The sequence below is a fragment of the Podarcis tiliguerta genome, assembly GCF_965153285.1.
Source record: "Podarcis tiliguerta genome assembly, chromosome: 4".
Taxonomy (NCBI): domain Eukaryota; kingdom Metazoa; phylum Chordata; class Lepidosauria; order Squamata; family Lacertidae; genus Podarcis; species Podarcis tiliguerta.
In genome coordinates, this window is record NC_139537.1 from 72,996,887 (window position 1) to 73,016,098 (window position 19,212).

Consider the following 19,212-nt stretch of genomic DNA (forward strand, 5'->3'; position numbering starts at 1 on the left):
TAAGCCTGCATATAGGATTGCAACGGAAAGATAGGCACAATATGCCAGATCGAACCCCAGGAAACGCGAAGTGTGTGTATGGTTAACCAAACATATATTTGGCCCAGTAACTTCTCCATTAAGAAAAAAAAAATCTGAATCTTAAAAGATTTTATCTTTATCAGGGGAGCGAATAATTGTTTCCATAAGGCTGGAGGCCATGGCTGTAAAGGCTACAATTTATTTCTTACAACGAAACATCAGGGCTTAATTTTAGTGTAAGAGATGCCACTGCGAGATTTCCCACAAAGATTCAAAGAGGTGGGCAGTGTTTATTTTGTTAGTTTCATAAGCAAAACGTATGAAGCAGCGACCTCTGAAAGTGAATTGCACAGCTTCTGAAGAATGGAATTCTAAAAGTTTTACAAAATGGCCGGACGTGGGCGCTAGGTAAAGAGTAACTGTGGTGGACATTGTAGGAGTCATAGGAAGTTGTTTTGGTCCTATCCCACCCAAAGTTTATAGCAATTGTATGTTCCGTTTTCTAAAAGGTCTAAACTTTCACAAAGGAAATAAAAACATTGCCATCACTTCCACTGATTCAGGGATACTGAATATGCCTGAAATTCTCTCATTTAGATGTTCAATATATATATTTATTTGTAACAAAGCAGTTAACACATGTGGGCCTTAGAGAGGTTTAAATCTGAGGCATAGTTTTGATGTAAAATAGAAAAGGGAGTCTGAAATGTGGCTAAAAAGCTGTACGTCTTTGTCCTTTATATCAGGGGTCAACTATCATGGTGCTCAGACCATCACAAAGGTCTTCAGTAGCACCTACAGGATACCGCCTCTCTACTGTTTCCCTTCTGAAATTTGGCCTGAAGGAAGCACAGCATTGCCACCAATGGAATAGCATGTCGGGCATGCATGTTTGCCAATGACTGCTTCTCCTTTTTTTTTGCAAGTGCGCCAAGTCTACTGGTGCTGATTCTGCTGCTATGAAGTAGACTTTAGCTATGGGTTTTGGATCAAGGCATAAAATTTCCTTTTTGGGGGAGGGAGGAGGGTGGGGGGAGTAAGAGGTTGATAGATTGTCGCTTTTTCAAAAAATATTAATTTATTTAACATAATCATTGCAAAATATTGCAAATACATACATACACACCGACATGCATACATACGTATTTCAGATAAGCACACACATATATATAAAAGAACAAAGGAGAAAAAAAAGGAAAAAGGAAAAGAAAAAATAGAAAAAAGAAGAAAAGTTGGAAGAATTTCTTCCAAATTTATTCTACAAATATCTCAATATGAAAATATTAATAAAATTTCATTGATTGTCTTCCATCGCTTACACTGCACTTCCTATATACATTTTAAGAAAGATTGTATCTGTTATTCCGTATTTTCCCCATACAATCTCACACAAATATTCTAATCAATAAGTTTTCTAAATCTATTCTAAATTGTCACTTTTAACCCGTCAAGAAAGCTCTGTAACAACGCCTGATATTTGTCTGGGTGTGCTCGTCGATCAATGAGGCCCAAGCTTTCGGTGTAGCATGTATGTTCCTGGGTCTCAGCTTGTCTCTGTGCTTTTGTGTGCTTGTCTGCGATGGAGGCTGAGCCAATTCCTTGCCTGCTTATGGGCGGTAGATACATTGATTACATGGCGTACATGCTTGCTGGAGTTGAAACTCAAACCTGCGCCCAGTAACAAGGGCACGCAGTAACTTCATCCCTCTTCCAGGTCTGTTGATGCACCAAGTGCCACAATATTTCCAGTCAATACCCAGCTAAGGGAAGGTCAGCTATTTTGGGCTGGCCACTCCTAGCGAAGGGAAAGCCTGTCAAGTTCCTTCTTCCATGGAGTGTCCTAAAATAGAAGTCCTGTCTATTCGTTAGGCTGCACTTTAATGGAGCACTAATCAAACCACAGCACAAGTGGGAAACCCATTGAGAAAGATTTTTTTTTTTTTAAAAAAACCAACTTCTTTCAAGACTTCAATTCTTTCGGAAGAACTTCTGGTCCGGCAGTTGCGCTGTTTTTCGGGCGAGGTTTTTCTTTCTCACTAAAAGTATATTATAAATCTTCCACGTCTGTTTTGTCAAAGAACAACAACAAATAAACAAACAAATCAGCAATGAAATTGAGAGTCGGGATATTTTTTGGAGGCTTATTTGGAGCTCTTGGAATCTTGTTCTTTCTGGTTGCCTTTGGAACGGACTATTGGCTTCTTGCTACAGAGGTTGGAAGGTGTTCAGAAGGCTTGAATGACACCAGGGTTAGTATATATTTTTATTCCTCTGAATGGCATCTTGCACTAGGACCACTAAGGTGCTTGCTTCTTTCTCACCAGAAATATCTCTTACAAATGAGGAACACTCTGTATATGTAACTGTGAGCCTCATCTAAATCCTATTAACATCCAGTAGATGATATTATGTGATTCTCATCTTGGTCAGTTACGTTCAGAACCAGCAGAGCTATTAACCCCCCTCCCCATAATTTTGTAGGCGTCTTCAGAAACCTTTATTAACATTTTTTCTCTATTTTTTACTTGCCTGTATGTGTCTATATTTGCACAGGGAGTAGAGCTCCACTTGGTGAATAGCAATTTACATGTTTCTTTTATACAGGAAGAGAAAGTAACTTTCCACCATGAGGGTTTTTTCTGGAGGTGCTGGTTTGATGGGAATGTTGAAGAGAATGCCCACAGTATGTTAAAGTTTTGGTACAGTAAGTATCCCCCCTTTTTTTGGCAATATAATTTTACTTAGAATTGGTGCTTTTATTTAAAGTATGTCTACATTTCCCAAAAGCAGCTGAAAATGCTGCCAGCATTAAGATAAATTTAACAGTGTAAATAAGTTTTGATGTATGTAATAATGGAATACTGAATGGTATAGTTTTTGTAAAATATGCAGGGATTTATAATATGTAAAATGAACCATGAAAAGAGAAGAAGGGAAGTCTTTGATATCTTAAGGATGTAAAAATGAGTACTTTAAATTGTAATATATATATATATATTACAGAATATATATATATATATATATATATATATATATATGAATTGTAGTCCAAAATATATGGGGGGCACCAGGTTGGCAAAGGCTCTTGCACTAGGTTTTACATAATTTTGGATGCCTCTGCTTGTTCAAGAGGTTGAACAGGTAGGAGAATATACTTGGATTTGGGTTTACTTTACTCATGCACCACTCTAGCCCAAAATATGTTTGATTTATATTGCAAACCCACAGGCAGGCAGGCAGGGTCTTTTTTTTTAGTTTGTACTGCACCTCATTATCCTGGGAGCTTTAAAAATAACGAATCATAATGAAAAACATGTGGCATGCAGAACAGGACAGATTAAATGATGGCATATGAGCTGCTTGCAGTGCTTGACAAGTTCAAGTATGATAGCTATTAATTATTTTATTGAAATATGCATGGCCCTCCTTTCAATATAACGCACAAGAAGGCTTCGCAATACTTGTAACATAATTTACAACCATACAATCAGTAAACAGTAGCAATACTTTAGCCAAACAACAAAACACAAGAATAGCTGCTTAGTGCAAGTGTAGCCAATATGAAATAATAATCTGGGACTTTTGAAAAAAATGTTTTGAGATTTTTTTTCTTTAAAAAATGTTTTAAATGTTTAAAACAAAGCAAAACATTTGTTTGGATTGCTTTGCAATTTTGTTGTTTGCCACACTAAGCCCATTTGGGAAGAAGAGCAGGATAGAAATTAAATAAAGAGGTAGATAAAGGAATATTGTGTCCTCCGGCTCTCATAATCTCTGCCCATTAGTTGAGGTTAATGGGAGTGGAGGTTTAAAATATCTGGATAACACCCCACTGACTAGAGTGGTACCTTGGTTTTCGAACATAATCCGTTCCAGAAGACTGTTCAAGTTCCGAAACGTTTGAAAACTGAAAACTCAAAATGGAAGCCTCAAAGCGGAAATCTCAATACGGAAGCTGTGTTTCCGGTTCGACTTCTGAGACACATTCGAAAACTGAAGAATTTACTTCCGGGTTTACGGCGTTCGACTTCCGAAACGTTAGTCAACGGAGACGTTTGAAAATCAAGGTACCACTGTACCCCATACTTACTCAATGTATGCACTTTAAGGCACATTATATAACAAAAGCCTTCTTAATAAAACAGCAATAAAACATCACAATAGCTAGAAAGCTAGGAACTGATATAAATAATTGGAAAAAGCTGGAAAAGAGGCATGTTTTGAATGGTAAGCGAAAGCATCCAATATCCGTTGCCTGCTTGATGCCTGCTTGATGTCTATCGGAGTTTGTTGTACCATGGATGAATCCCTTCTCTGTATCACTGTAAAGATAGACATGTCTAGGTCATGGTATGTCTAATGGCTTCCTCTGCAGATTCCAATAAATGCAGGACAGTAGTTTTAATGTGTGCGGTTGCTGTTTTTCAGCAAACCAGTCGCCTACGAAAAACTGCACCCATGCCTATCTCTCTCCGTTTCCGTTCTTCCGAGATGAGCACAATTCAACTGCCTACAACTCGGCAATTAGTAAGTATTTTCCTGTTCACTACTGTGTCAATAGCGCTATCGCTTTCACGACTTGCATGAGAGCTCTCCTGTTGGAAAACAGAATCCTAGGCTAAAAGGACCATGCTGCAATCTGAGTAAAGCTTAGTTCATGGGGAGGCAAACTAAGGCCTGGGGGCCGGATCTGGTCCAAGCGCCTTCTAAATCCAGCCCACGGATCGTCCAGGAATCAGTGTGTTTTTACATGAGTAGAATGTGTCCTTTTGTTTAAAATGCATCTCTGGGTTATTTGTGGGGCCTGCCTGATGTTTTTACATGAGTAGAATATGTGCTTTTAATTAAAATGCATCTCTGGGTTATTTGTGGGGCATACAAATTCATTCTCCCTCCCCCCCAAAAATAGTATGGCCCCCCACAAGGTCTGAGGGACAGTGGACCGGCCCCCTGCTGAAAAAGTTTGCCGACCCCTGGCTTAGTTGATTTCCACCCACTATTTCATATGTTTCAATCAATATAATTTGCCATTGCCGTTTCATTAATGATCGCTATACAGCAGCACCTCCTAAATGTGTGCATTGAAACTGATTCTCATCTACCATAAGTGCTTTAATTGGGAAAAAAAGTCCTGCTTACACCTTGTTCCATTTCTGTGATGTAAGCTTTTGTGTCATGTGATTTGATTTGGCGTCATATACTATTTTATTTTTTATTGGGACGCGTGTGGCGCTGTGGGTTAAACCACAGAGCCTAGGACTCGCTGATCAGAAGGTCAGCGGTTCAAATCCCTGCGACGGGGTGAGCTCCCATTGCTCGGTCCCTGCTCCTGCCAACCTAGCAGTTCGAAAGCATGTCAAAGTGCAAGTAGATAAATAGGTACCACTCCGGCAAGAAGGTAAAGGGCAGCTCCCTCAGCCAATAAAGCGAGATGAGCGCCGCAACCCCAGAGTCGGCCACGACTGGACCTAATGGTCAGGGGTCTCTTTGCCTTTACCTTTACTATTTTATAAAGCATGTGTTGTGTTTAAACATTGGTGCTGTTTCAAATTGACCTAATTGCACCAAGACATCAGTACTTAAAATTGCATTATCTTTGATTTTAAACGATCCACAGAAATGTAGCTTCCTGACTGTTCTATTGCTGCCTCAAAGGCAATAACAATTTGTTAACCCATTCTAAATAGTCATGCCTATCTAGAAGAAAACATGAAGAAATTTGCTGTTATTTCTGGCTTACTTGCAAACATTCTTAGGCTGCAAGCTCATTCCCACTTACATACTAGGAGAAAGCTTCACTGAACTCAATGGGGCTTACTTATATGTAAAATGTATAGGATTGCAGTGTTTATGATACTTGGGAATCACCATGACACAGAAATGCTCATCTTTAATTTCTTCATATGGACCAATCTCATTGCTAACTACGATCTTAAGATTTTCACTACCCAGAGCAATAGGATTAAATAAATGTTCAGGTTTTAAATGGCTGTTTTCCAGAGACAATTGAAAATGTGGAGTTCTAAAATTTAGATCTAATATTCGCCATAAGCCGGCACTAACACATAACAAGTCAGTTCACAGTGAAGAAGTACAGTGGTACCTCAGGTTACATACGCTTCAGGTTACATACGCTTCAGGTTACAGACTCCGCTAACCCAGAAATAGTGCTTCAGGTTAAGAACTTTGCTTCAGGATGAGAACAGAAATCGTGTTACGGCGGCGCAGCGGCAGTGAAAGGCCCCATTAGCTAATGTGGTGCTTCAGGTTAAGAACAGTTTCAGGTTAAGTACAGACCTCCGGAACGAATTAAGTACTTAACCCGAGGTACCACTGTATTATTATTATACAGCATTTGATATATTGTTGTTTGTCTTTGGGGCCCTGCATTCTTCTTCTTAGAATCCCTTTTCATGTCCTCAGCTACCCATTTCCCAAGGTAACTCTTAATTTCCAAGACAAGAAGTATGCGGCAAAGTATTTGTCACCTTTGCTTACAATGTGTGCACACTGAAGATTATATGTGTTCTGAGTGTTAAGCGCATTGCATTTCTCAGTCTATTTGTCACTGATGGATGCTTGGCATTCCATTTCTGTTAAACGTTATCTCCCATTACATCTTTTAATTCTAACTATAGCATACTCGTCTACTGTCCCACTGAGTGGGACATCCCAAAATTATAGGATCCACACTGGCTTCTGAGGGGATCCTGGGATATCCTGCTTTGGTTTCTGCAAGAGTGTGGCCCCAAAGATGCCTGCTTTGGGGGGGCATGATCTTGTGCAAGTCACCTGGCTCCCACGGGAGTGTGGCCCCAAAATATGCACGTTCTGATTTTCTTCTGTGGGATGTTGGAGGGAAGGTATGCTATGGTGATATTATGCATTTTTAAATGTCTTTTCCCACCTGGGCATAAAACAAGGACTACAAGTCTTCTAGCCTGATATACAGTATATGTTTACTGAAAGGTGAATACCATTGAACTCAAGGAATCTTACTCCCAAGTAAACATAAACAGGATTGCAGGCATTATCTGGTGTTATTAATCCCACATGCCTACGCAAGTATGATAAAACAGAAACATTATTTCTACCGCTTAAAGTTAGCAGATAATTCTTTTCAGGCTGAAACTGCAGGCAGGCAGCTGAACCTGATAGATCTTCTCAGAAATCTATGCAAATGTGATCCTTCTATAGTTTGCATTTTGCCTTGTGCTGTGTGTTGATGTGAAGCATTCCAGATTCTGTATTTGCAAATGGGAAAAAGCACATTTTAAAAAACAACAACCAAGCACCCTTGATAAAGACAGTGGTTTCTGTTAGCTGTGAGGAACAGCAACTGAAAATTGTGGGCCTCATTCTGGAAACTGCTCTTTGCTTTCAGACATGTCGTCTCTGAGATTTTTAAATAAGTGAGCACATATTGATTGAACAAATAATCGATTAAGAGCCAAACAGTCGTCTAGAATATTGATTTTTTAAAAAAATAATAATAATACAGCCATAAAGAACAACTTTTCTGAACAATCATGAATCAAAAATACAAAAAACCCACTAACTCCTATTTGGTGATGATAATAATATGCAGTGGTACCTCGCAAGACGAATGCCTCGCAAGACGAAAAACTTGCAAGACGAAAGAGTTTTTCGTTTTCTGAGCTGCTTCACAAGACGGATTTCCCTATGGGCTTGCTTCGCAAGACGAAAACGTCTTGCGCCTTTTTAAAAAAACCGCCAATGCATTCCTATGGGAAACCGTCAATACACAGCGGTGCTTCGCAAGACGAAAAAATTCACAAGACGAAAAAACTCGCAGAACGAATTAATTTCGTCTTGCGAGGCACCACTGTATTAGTTATGGCCAGTGCTATTTTTCTAGAAAAAGTGGTCCCAGGATTCACCATGGACACTTCCCTCATTCTCTTAGAATGGAAATGGCGCCTACCTGAGAGATGCCGGAATGATATTGCTATTTGAGAAATCAGACTTGGGTACAGCCCATTCAGTTCTGTCTTCCTTGTCCTGTCCTGACTCAATTATATTTTTAGCTTTGGGTAACTTTGCCAAGGCAAGTGCTGTGACACGATGAAGAAAAATGTTGCACAGTTAAGTTATGGAAACTATTCTCTGTCATCCTGTTGCAACAACACAGAGTAGCCAGACATGGAATACCAAGCCCTGGTCGAATTTCTCTGCTACTTTCCTACACTGCTTCACTTTAGAAAGATTTTGAATGTAAATATTGGAAATAAAACTGATTTATATACAGTACGGGAGACATACTATAATATCTGTAAACTGCTGTTTATGTGTGGCAGTGGAAGATATAGGGCATTATGTACTGTACTGTTCCTGTAGTCTAAACCACTGAGCCTCTTGGGTTTGCTGATTGGAAGGTCGGCGGTTTGAATCCCCGTGACGGATCCCATTGTTCTGTCCCAGCTCCTGCCAACTTAGCAGTTCGAAAGCACACCGGTGCAATTACAGTGGTACCTTGGTTGTCAAACGGCTTGGCCCCTGAACAAATCGGCTCCCAGACGCTGCAAACCCGGAAGTAAGTGTTCCGGTTTGCAAAGGTTTTTTGGAAGCCAAACATCCGATGCGGCTTCCAGTTGAGTGCAGGAAGCTCCTGCAGCCAATTGGAAGTTGTGCCTTGGTTTTTGAATGGTTCTAGGAGATGAAAGGACTCCCGGAATGGATTAAGTTAGAGATCCAAGGTACCACTGTAGATAAATAGGTACCGCTGCAGCAGGAAGGTTTCACGGTGTTTCCGTGCGCTCTGGTTTCGGTCACGGTGTTCCGTTGCACCAGAAGCGGTTTAGTCATGCTGGCCACATGACCCAGAAAGCTGTCTGTGGGAAAATGCTGGCTCCCTCGGCCTGAAAACGAGATGAGCGCTGCAACCCCATAGCTGCCTTTAATTGAACTTAACCATCCAGGGATCCTTTACCTTTTACCTTTTACTGTTCCCAGGGATGGATTTCTCAAATGGATTCTTCAGAGAGTTTTCTTTTCTGAACTGCAGGGAGAAAATGTCTTACTTGCTGATAGATGGGGTTAACTATACTACATAAAAGGTTTCTGTGTTTGCTTTGGTAGACAAAATTTCATTGCACAACATGGGGCCCCCTGTGATAATGCTAGGTGGCGCTGTGGGTTAAACCACAGAGCCTAGGGCTTGCCAATCAGAAGGTCGGCAGTTCGAATCCCCGCGACGGGGTAAGCTCCCGTTGCTCACTCCCAGCTCCTGCCAACCTAGCAGTTCGAAAGCATGTCATAGTGCTAGTAGATAAATAGGTACCACTCCGGCGAGAAGGTAAACGGCGTTTCCATGTGCTGCTCTGGTTTGCCAGAAGCGGCTTAGTCATGCTGGCCACATGACCTGGAAGCTGTACGCCGGCTCCCTTTGCCAATAAAGCGAGATGAGCACTGCTATCACAGAGTTGTCTGCAACTAGACCTAACAGTCAGGGGTCCCTTTACCTTTACCTTGATCTAACTAGCCCCCCAATTGATGACCAAAGTTTTTAAGCAAATAATTTAAACTGTCCAACTGATATATGGAAGATGATTTGTATCAGGTTGTATCCAGCTCTGTTTGAAACTTCCTCTCCTCCCTCTGGCAGTCTTATGTTCCCATAATATCTGCTCTGAAGACTTGTGGATCCTTTTGAGCAGATCTTGGGAAGGCTGCAGGAGGAGGAAAGGAAGAAGACCCATTGCGTGAGTGGATTCAACCCATAGTATTTAAGTACAGTCTCATGATTGCACAGTCACCTGAAGACAACTGATAAATAGCCCAATTTCTACATGCATATGTGGGCAAATGGTAAAACCTTATAGAAAAAATTTATAGGAATTAATGAAGTTTAATTGGAGTGATATATTATCCACACCAAGGTGTCAGAGCAGATAGCAATATATTAACTATCTTACCTTATCTCTATGTTGCACTATTTCTAGTAGTTTGAATGAACACAATCAACCAATAAAATAGAATGAAAAGCTCTTACACCATTTAAAGAAGGCATGCTTTGATGAATCACCAGTGGAAAAGACTTCTAAAGTTGAGGACCTTCATGGTTCAGGATAATCTAAAGAAATAATCTACACAAAATAGGCATAAATGGCATGCCCCAAAGTAGAAAGGTTCTCCACATTTGAACCTGCCTACAGTCTTCAGTTTTAAAAGGCCTCATTACAAGTCCTGGTACCATCACAGAGCACAATGTTCGTGGGCATCAAGGATTGGGTCTACTCAGTGCCAACTACATTGCGGGCATGTCTAACTTTCATGACTTCCAACAATTGTTTGGTTGTTGTTTTTCCTTATGGAATTTTTGTCTGTAGCCACAAATGAAGTTCAACAAGTAGCTGCGAAAAACAATTTGGCCAAAGTAATAAATTCCAGAGTGTGGCAAGGTGGGGTGCTTGTCATGCAAGAATATATATTTAAAACAATGGAATGACCTACAATGACTCTACATCTATCATCTATCTATCTATATCATCTATCTATCATCTATCTATCATCTATCTATCTATCTATCATCTATCATCTATCTATCTATCTATCTATCATCTATCTATCTATCATCTATCTATCTATCTATCTATCTCTAGCATCTAGTTATTTAATATATTTTTAGAATTATATCTATCTGCAGAATAGTTATAAATGAAGGAAACTAAAGGTCAATTTATGAAATGAAAATACAAATGTCTGCCTCCATTGAAGATAATATATACAGTGTGGATTGCTAGAATTCTCATATACTGTAAGATTTATGAGACATCGTCAGTCACATATGATTGGTTGAATGAGTATAGGTTGTCTTAGTTCAGTGATATTAATACCAAAACCTGGTATTAAACTGTTTTTGATATCCACTTATTAAACTTAAACTGTCACCCGTGATACATAGGCCTACACTTTCTTTCCTTATCTCCTCCATTTTAGCTCTAGGAAAACAGGCTATAAAATAATTTGTCTAACAAGAAGAATTGATATTCCCCTTTTTACAATGTACAGAACGAATTTATTTCCGCGGCCACGGTCTTTAAAGTGTCTCCGAAAATAGATGTGTAATTAAGCAGCTAAATTATTGTGTTATGAACATTTTTGGGGGGCCACCATATGTCACAAAACTCTCAGCCCATTTATCACCAGCTGCTCCCATTAATTCAGCATTGCTTGCCCTTGGCTCAATGAGATTCTGTAGTTTTGCATTTTGAATTGAATAATATACAAAGAACTGAATGGCTATGGCGATAGGCAGACTTGACTTCCTCGTTTGATATATTCCCCCCCACCCCCCCGGTTGTCCTGTTGGTGTTTTCAGTTTCATTTTAAAAACCACACACCAGTGTATTTCCCCCCAAAATACACAAGCTTCATGAAATCTCTGTGGTTGTTGTTTTTTAAGTAGGAAAGATTCTGAATCCTTAAACTGGCCCTGTCCTAGGAATGCCCAAATGAGCTTTCTTTCTTGTGTCTGTTTCTACTTTGGTGAACTTGGTTGTTATCTAGCGAAACCGTATAATTATCTAGAAGAATCTTGGCTACAGTTCAGCACACCATTTTATGAACCATTTCCATTCCCCAAGTAAGCGAACTTATTAACCGCACACGTATACTGTATACTTATTAACCGTATACACGTATACTTAGCGCTATTATATTCCAAGATCATCTGATAGGATTTGGCGTTCAAGTCTAATGAAAGACATACGGCGTCTTAGATCACTAAGGCACAGGAAGCCGTGTTAGAATAAATGATCAGCTTTGGTGATGAAGAAAATGAAAATGGGAGGCGGGGACGGGACTTCATAAAATGGCCTTGTGTTGTAAGGATGTTTTTGAAAAATCCTCTTTCTGTATCTTTCCTGCCTTCCCCTGATAACCTCTAGTTTATCGTGGCTTCTGGTCTGTTCTCATGTTGCTGGGAGTGGTCACTGTGGTCGTGGCGAGCTTCTTCATCATCTGCGCTGCACCCTTTGGTAGCCACGCATTGTACAAAGTTGGGGGAGGCTTTTTCATCACTGCTGGTAAGTGTTAAACGTTTTAATCCAAATTCAACCACCCCTGCTCCTTTAAAAAAACAAACAAACACCTTGCAACATTTGGCCTAGAATTGTGGGTTTGGCTTTTTTAAAAAAACAAAACAGAACAAAACAAAAATGCACATCAAGGGAATTCTGCGTGCTATTTTGGAGGTTTTCTGGCAGAAGGCTCGCAGAAAAAAATGGGCACTGGGGAAGAACTGGGAGAGTTCATGTTGCAGCTATGGTTCGCTTCAATAGGTCTAGACCAGGCATAGGCCAACTCCGGCCCTCCAGATGTTTGGGACTACAATTCCCATCATCCCTAGTTAACAGGACCAGTGGTCAGGGATGATGGGAACTGTAGTCCCAAACATCTGGAGGGCCGAAGTTGGCCTATGCCTGGTCTAGGGCAAATAATAATAATAATAATAATAATAATAATAATAATAATAGAATCATAGGATAATAGAATTGTGGAGCTGGAAGGGTCATCTAGTCCAATCTCCTGCAATGCATAATAATTTTATGTAATTATATAATATATGTGTAATCGTACTAATAATGTATATAATGCAAGAAGGGCACACAAGATATTATTAAGTGGTAATAAAGTAGGATGGTTCTAGGATTGATCTAGCGTTCTGAATCCGTCTTCCAACACGACATAAGACATTCATTCCCAGGCCTTTGTGGTTAGAAGGATTATAATGTCAAGAAAAGGGAACAGTGCCAAGGCCACACTGTCATGGAATCACAGAATTGTACAATTGGTAGCGACCACGAGGGTCATCTAGTCAAACGACCTGCAATGCAGGAATCTCTTTTTGCCCAGCGTGGGGCTCAAACCCACAACCCTGAGAGTAAGAGTCTCACGGTCTAAATCTGGGAAAGCTTCTTCATGTAGTTTTCTTGGTGGTCTGTGTGATTTGCCTGTGAGGACCAGTATGTCAAGAAAATGCTTGGCTTGGGTTTAGAACACCTGAAAAGAAATTCCTACTTGTCCAAGAAAGCTTATTGCTATTGTCTCTAATCTCTGTTTCTTTAATCAATAAGATGGTAATAATAGACAATATAAAGCACTTTCTGGACTAAGTATTGGAGGAAATGTCTGGGGAATTCTGTTTGCATTGTGGCTCTGCTTTTGCAAGATGTGCTTTTGTAGTTTGTGGCCAGTGTCTGTTTGCACATAATCCAAGAATTCATGCCCAATGCTGGCAGCAATAGTTCTGCATCAGCGTAGCAGTTTGGTACTGTTCAGAATCTCCTGCTTTTCAGTTCCTGTTGATATGTATTATTTCAAAGTATTTGGAGCATGGATGGGAGACCACAGGTTTATGGGCCAAATGTCGCCCTCCAGGACTCCTTATCCGGCCCTTGAGCCCAGGCAATATTCCCCTCATAGGCCACCCCCCCCTTCCTCAGCCCCTCCTTGCCAGCCCTGATCCATGCCCACCCTGACTGCTTTTGCCTGACTAGAACGTGTCCTTGAGCTGTGGCAGTGCCTCTTGCTTGTCTGTGTTGAGAGATTTGTGTGTAGAAACCTCCGACATTGGCATGGCTGAAACATGGCCTACAGTACAAAAGTAGGAATCACAGCTGTCGCCCTGCCCTATGGCACCAGCCAACACTGGTATGTGACCCATGGGGGGGGGCATCACACAAGATCATGGTGTTTTTTTGGAGCAAAATCTTGGTGCAAAATCGCAAGAGATGACACTACTCAAAATGGCTGCCATGCTCTCTTGTGAGAAAATGGGATGTCCTGTTTTTTTCTGGGATGCTTGTGGGGTATTGTGCGGGGGGCCCCAGATTACTCATGATGAGATGTGGCCCTCAAACTAAAAAAAGCTTCCCCCTCCCTGATTGAGAGGTACTCTGTTGTCTAGACTGTATTCAAATCTAGAGGGCCACATGCAAAGCCCTCAAGCCAGAATAATTGTCAAGAAATTATTCTCTCTGCTCCCAACCATGACGACTGATTGTATGGGGGCAAATCCATTTATTCTCAGGGAGCTTCTGGTTTACAATTTGAATGCAGCAAGGTTTGTAATTGAAACATTTCCGCTGAGATCCTATAGCCACTTAACCTGAGATTAAGCCCCTGGAATTTACATTCTGAGTTTACCTGTACAGAAGTGCGCTGCGAGTCTCATGTATGGGGTGCAAACCACCAACACCTTAATGCCAGGCACAAAGTGGAATTTGCTCCCACAAGAGGAAATGATGGCCACTAACTTGGATGTCTTTGCAAGAGACATCCTGATGTCTTTGCAAGAGACAAGCTGATGGACAATAAAGCTATCCAAATCTAGCCATGACAGCTGTGTTTTACCCCCACTGTTGGAGGTACTTTGCCTCTGAATACCGGTTGCTGAGAATCAGAGATGGAGACAATGCTGTTCTGCTCAGATCCTTCCTTCAGGCTTCCCGTTGACATCTGGTTGGCCACTGTGCGAACAGGATGCCACTGGCCTCATCCTGCAGGGCTTTTCTTATGTTCTTGTGTTCAGAGTAGAGACTTGAGTTGGCAGCAAAGGATCTTCAACCGTGCAAGTCTTCTGAGGTTGGTGCAAAAACGCCTGCTTTGGTTTCTGTTCCTTGCCTGCTGTTCCCTAGGCCACTTGTTTGTGGAACACTTTGGTTCCTTCTATTCGTCTCTATCATTACAGAGACAGCTGTGCGAATAGTTTTTTCTTCTCCTTTTGCTACTAAGCTCATGCTAAATTACACCCTCAGAGTTTCTGCCAGCCTCTTGCTGCAGTAACTTGGATCTTACGAAAAGTCTCAACAGCGGAACTTCTCGGTTATTGACTCGCGTAGAGAAAGTATCAATACGTAGCCCGACGACACCCACAGTGGGAGCAAAGTCTGCGAGGTAAACCTGTGAGCAAAACAATTGCTTACAAATCAGCATAGTTCTACATTTACCAGCGGCACCCGCCTGAGGCTCCTGTCACTCTCTACAGCACCTGTTGACTTCTTGTCTGCGCAGTGGAAGCTTTGTGCCATAAACAGCCATTCACAGCTGAGGAGCAAAAGACATTTTGCTGTGCAGGAAGAATAAGGAAGGCCTGAAAATTGCTCTTGAATTCCTAGGCATTTGTAAAGATTCTGTGTTCTTTTTCTCTTCCCGCAATGAGCAGAAGTGTGTGTGTGTGTGTGTGTGCATGAAACAGATTAAAAAGAATAAATGTTAATGGCAGAAATGACTGACCTCCGAGGAGCCTGGGTCTTATCTCATTCCGCAGTGCTGTGTATCAAACATGGGCCTCCTTTAAAAATAAAATAGGAAAATAGAAAAGGCATGGGGAGAGGGGAAAAAAAGAATGAAAGTGCTTATTTATCCTAATCTCTCTGAGACATATATTTTACTTTTTAAAAATAATTGCCCCCAGTTGCTTGTGATTCACTGCAGCTTTTTTCTTTTTATAAAAAAAATCCTGTTTGACTAAACAACAGATATTTGTGCCCCAAGCAAAGGTCTAACAAGCTGAAAACGAAGAAATATGTTTGCAGCCTGAAATGTTTCTAAAAATGCTTGCTTCTTGAAGTTGATGGCAGGGATGAGGTTAATCTCAGCCACTGGGCTCGAAAACACGGCCCTTCCTGACAATTGTCAGCGTAAGAGGCTGAGAACAGCCTTCCCAAAATAAATACATTTCGTTTGACACGTCCCGCTTCATAATGAACTGACATTGCAATTAGACTTGCAGTAGATCCTCTCCTGCCTTTCAAAGCATGATAAATGTTCTGAAAGAAGAATGGCAAGAAAGAAAGGCAGGCAAACAGAGATAGCTTAAGGTTACAGGAAGTGGCTTCAGCAAGTTATGATGTGACTGAATGTTAGTTCCTAAATAGTAGTTTTACGAAGATGATGCTGGATGCATGTCTAGTGCGATAGGACCCTATCATATGTACATTTGCTCTGTATGGCACTTCATCTGAACTCTGCTCATGTCCATATTGGTCCCTATTCACCACATTTCCCCCCAGCTTTCAATGCTATTGAGGACACACCGATATCAAGCTGATTGTGGGGTGCAGTTTGACAGTGACTTATTGCAAACCTGCACGTGTGCGGGTTCCCAGAGAGATGACCACGGCTGCCGTTCTCCTCCTTTGGCCCTCTTGCGGCTGTTCTGCCATGAGCTGAGCGATGGTTTGGCTTTGTGCGGCCTCTGAGCATGGGTGTCACACAAACCACAAGCTGTGAGGAAGTTTTGTTCTTGGGTTTGCAGCTCATGGTTTGTCTGGTGGAGACAAACCATTTGTGCGAAGGCTTGGTTTGGCTTAGTGTTAGGGGAAAACTTGACAGTTGTCCTTCACTGGCTATACCAAGCATTTCTCAAGCAAACTGAGCCATCATATATCTTTACTAAAACTTATTTTTTTCCATCCTTCCTTCAGGTATTGTCTTCACATTGGTGGTAATCCTTTACGTCATCTGGGTCCAGGCAATGGCTGATCTTGAAAACTATGTGAATATGAAGAAAATAGACTGTCCTGATTTTTCTGTCTATGTGCGTTATGGCTGGTCTTTTATACTGGCTCTAGTTGGAATTTTTTTTACCATGTTTTCAGGAATGCTGTTCCTACTGGTAGGGCGTACAATTTATCTGCACTCTGATTAATCAGATGTCGGCTGTTTGAAATGTTGGAATTATGGCGAGGTTTTGCTGAAAAGCTATTTTTATACATTATCCCTCTTATAGCCATGTGTTTGCTGGCGCTATTCTAGATCTGCTTACGTAGCTAATGCAATCCCATGCATATCTACTCAGATGTAAGTCCTATTGAGTTCAGCGAAGCTTATATCCAGGTACGTCCTTATAGGATTTGCGGTCTCAGTTATATATCCTTGTCATAAAGGAATAGTGACATAAATTAGACTGTTCAAATTCCTTCAGATCTTGATGAACTGCATGCAACACACGAGATATTTTGCAACTTCATGTCTCTGTGTTGAATGCACTGGGGGTCAGATAAAAATATGAAATGATTCATATAAGAATTTTGGCTTAGGGCCAATTCAACCATTATCTTCTTAATGAAGGAATATGCAATGAAACCACACCTCCTGCTCATATATATTAGCCACAGAAGAAGGGAATGGGCAGCACAGGCTGTAGATCATCCTTCCAGTAGTCGCCTAGCATTCACCTTGTGCCAATGTGCCATTCTTTTAGCAAGGCCAGAACTCTTGCCTCTTGCTTGCCACAAATCTAGTCTCAAGTGACAGTGCTTGGCTCATCTTAACAATGGCTACTTTCCCTTGATGTACGATCCCTTGATGCTCAGAGTCTCCTTCCAAGGGGAAGGTTTGTGTGCTTCGATAGGAATCGTCATGGTTGGTAAGTGAGGTGCAGGTGTTAACGCTGGCTAGGTTTGTGATGAGCACAGGATCTGGTCGTGGCAAGGCAACGGGAAGGGTGAATGCTGTAACTCCCATCTGCAAGCAACTGTGCTGCTTCCTGGAAGAATGAAACCTATTCCCATCTCCCTGTGGCTAACCTAAGCAAAAGTAAACTCAGTCATGTGTGTTCCCTCATCAGGAAAGGAAATGTGCGAATTAGTCCTGGTTCTGCTTATGCAGAACAAAGCAAGTGTCCACAGAATCCCTTAATCACCCATTATTTATTCTTTCGGTATTTGGCATTAGCTTTAATATGAACAAATATTTCTGCAGTTGCCCATGTATTGCTTTAGCCAATGTGGCAGTAGTACAGAAGGCCAGGTCGCTGAATTAGTGCTGTGGTGCTGCTATGAATACAGAACTGTTTGTATGCTTTCATGTGGTCCAAGTCATAAACATTCAGTGTAATGGAACTGGGAAGTTTATGGGTCATTTAGTTCAGTTCTCTGGAATAGCAGATTCCACTTTCCCCCATGGGCTTAACAACAATACATGCTTTTCTGCTGTCCGTTGTATATTTTTTATTATTTTTGCTTCCCTCTGTACTTTATGGCTTGACTTGTTTGGCCAAGTCACCTTGACTGGTGTCCATCAGTCACCTTCTTGCAGCCAGCCTGCTTTCTTCTTTTGACATACAAGGAAATCTGGGAACCATGCAAAGGATATGTGAAATCTCACAATGTGAAAAGGATATCTGAAACCTGCTGACAATGTGAGAAGCTTGCCACTTCCACCACACATGGATGCCTGGACCTCTGAAGAAGCAGGAAGTGTGGTAATGTGTGTCCTTCCAAATTAGCTGGAGACTGTCAATAACTCTGCCCCTTTCCCTTAATATCTATAGGCTGCTGATGGAGAAACGGCCCAGCCTTTCAGCCAAGCTTGGTGTTGGCACCTGGAATCTCTGGCCCAATTGCCAGCCCTGCACCCCCATTTTTTCCTCGTCTGACACTCTAGCCACCTTTTAAATTTCCCATGATGCATCTGGTGTAGCACTCTTCTGGGGCATTGAGAGAAATTTAAAGGCTGACTAGGCCTTGTTGTTTGGTGCTGTTGGAGGGCTGCCATCACAAGCTCACCAGGGCCCACTGACAGGGAAGGCGGCCCACCAGAAGCTACTTTGTCCAAAGAGGAGTCATGCTCTTGCTGTGTTGAGTGCAACTACATGGCCCTGTATACTTGAAGGAGCATCTTCACCCCCATCATTCAGCCCAGACACTGAGGTCTAGCTCCAAGGGCCTTCTGGTGGTTCCCTCATTGAGAGAAGTGAGGTTACAGGGAACCAGGCAGAGGGCCTTCTCAGTAGTGGCACCCACCCTGTGGAACGCCCTCCCATCAGAGGTCAAGATGATACAACCTTTAGAAGACATCTGAAGGCAGCCCTGTATAGGGAAGACTTTTAATGTGTAATGTTTTATTATGTTTTTATATGTGTTGGAAGCCGCCCAGAGTGGCTGGGGCAACCCAGTCAGATAGGCGGGGTACAAATAATAAAATTATTATTGTTATTATTATTATTTGCTCCCTTCAAATTGTTGTGATTCTGTAGTTATCCCGTTTCCTATTAAAACCATCCAACCAGACAAAGACCTTCCATAAGTTTACTAAGCAACTTGCTCTATAGGCTACACTTCTGGGTACTTATATATTTAGAAAACTGATAACCCACTTGATCAAAAAAATCTCCTGATGATGTACAATATGACTTATAAACAAATTTGTGGAAGTCCTGTG

The 19,212-nt window shown here is 41.4% G+C and overlaps 1 protein-coding gene across 1 annotated transcript; it reads left to right on the forward strand.

The window, feature by feature from the left end:
- Positions 1–1,764: 1,764 nt before the first annotated feature.
- Positions 1,765–18,982, forward strand: TMEM182 (transmembrane protein 182). Its single transcript, XM_083438144.1, has 5 exons — positions 1,765–2,270; positions 2,626–2,725; positions 4,450–4,548; positions 11,931–12,068; positions 16,473–18,982. The coding sequence occupies exons 1-5, from the start codon at positions 2,130–2,132 to the stop codon at positions 16,694–16,696; spliced, it is 702 nt and encodes a 233-aa protein (XP_083294270.1). The 5' UTR covers positions 1,765–2,129; the 3' UTR covers positions 16,697–18,982.
- Positions 18,983–19,212: the final 230 nt, after the last annotated feature.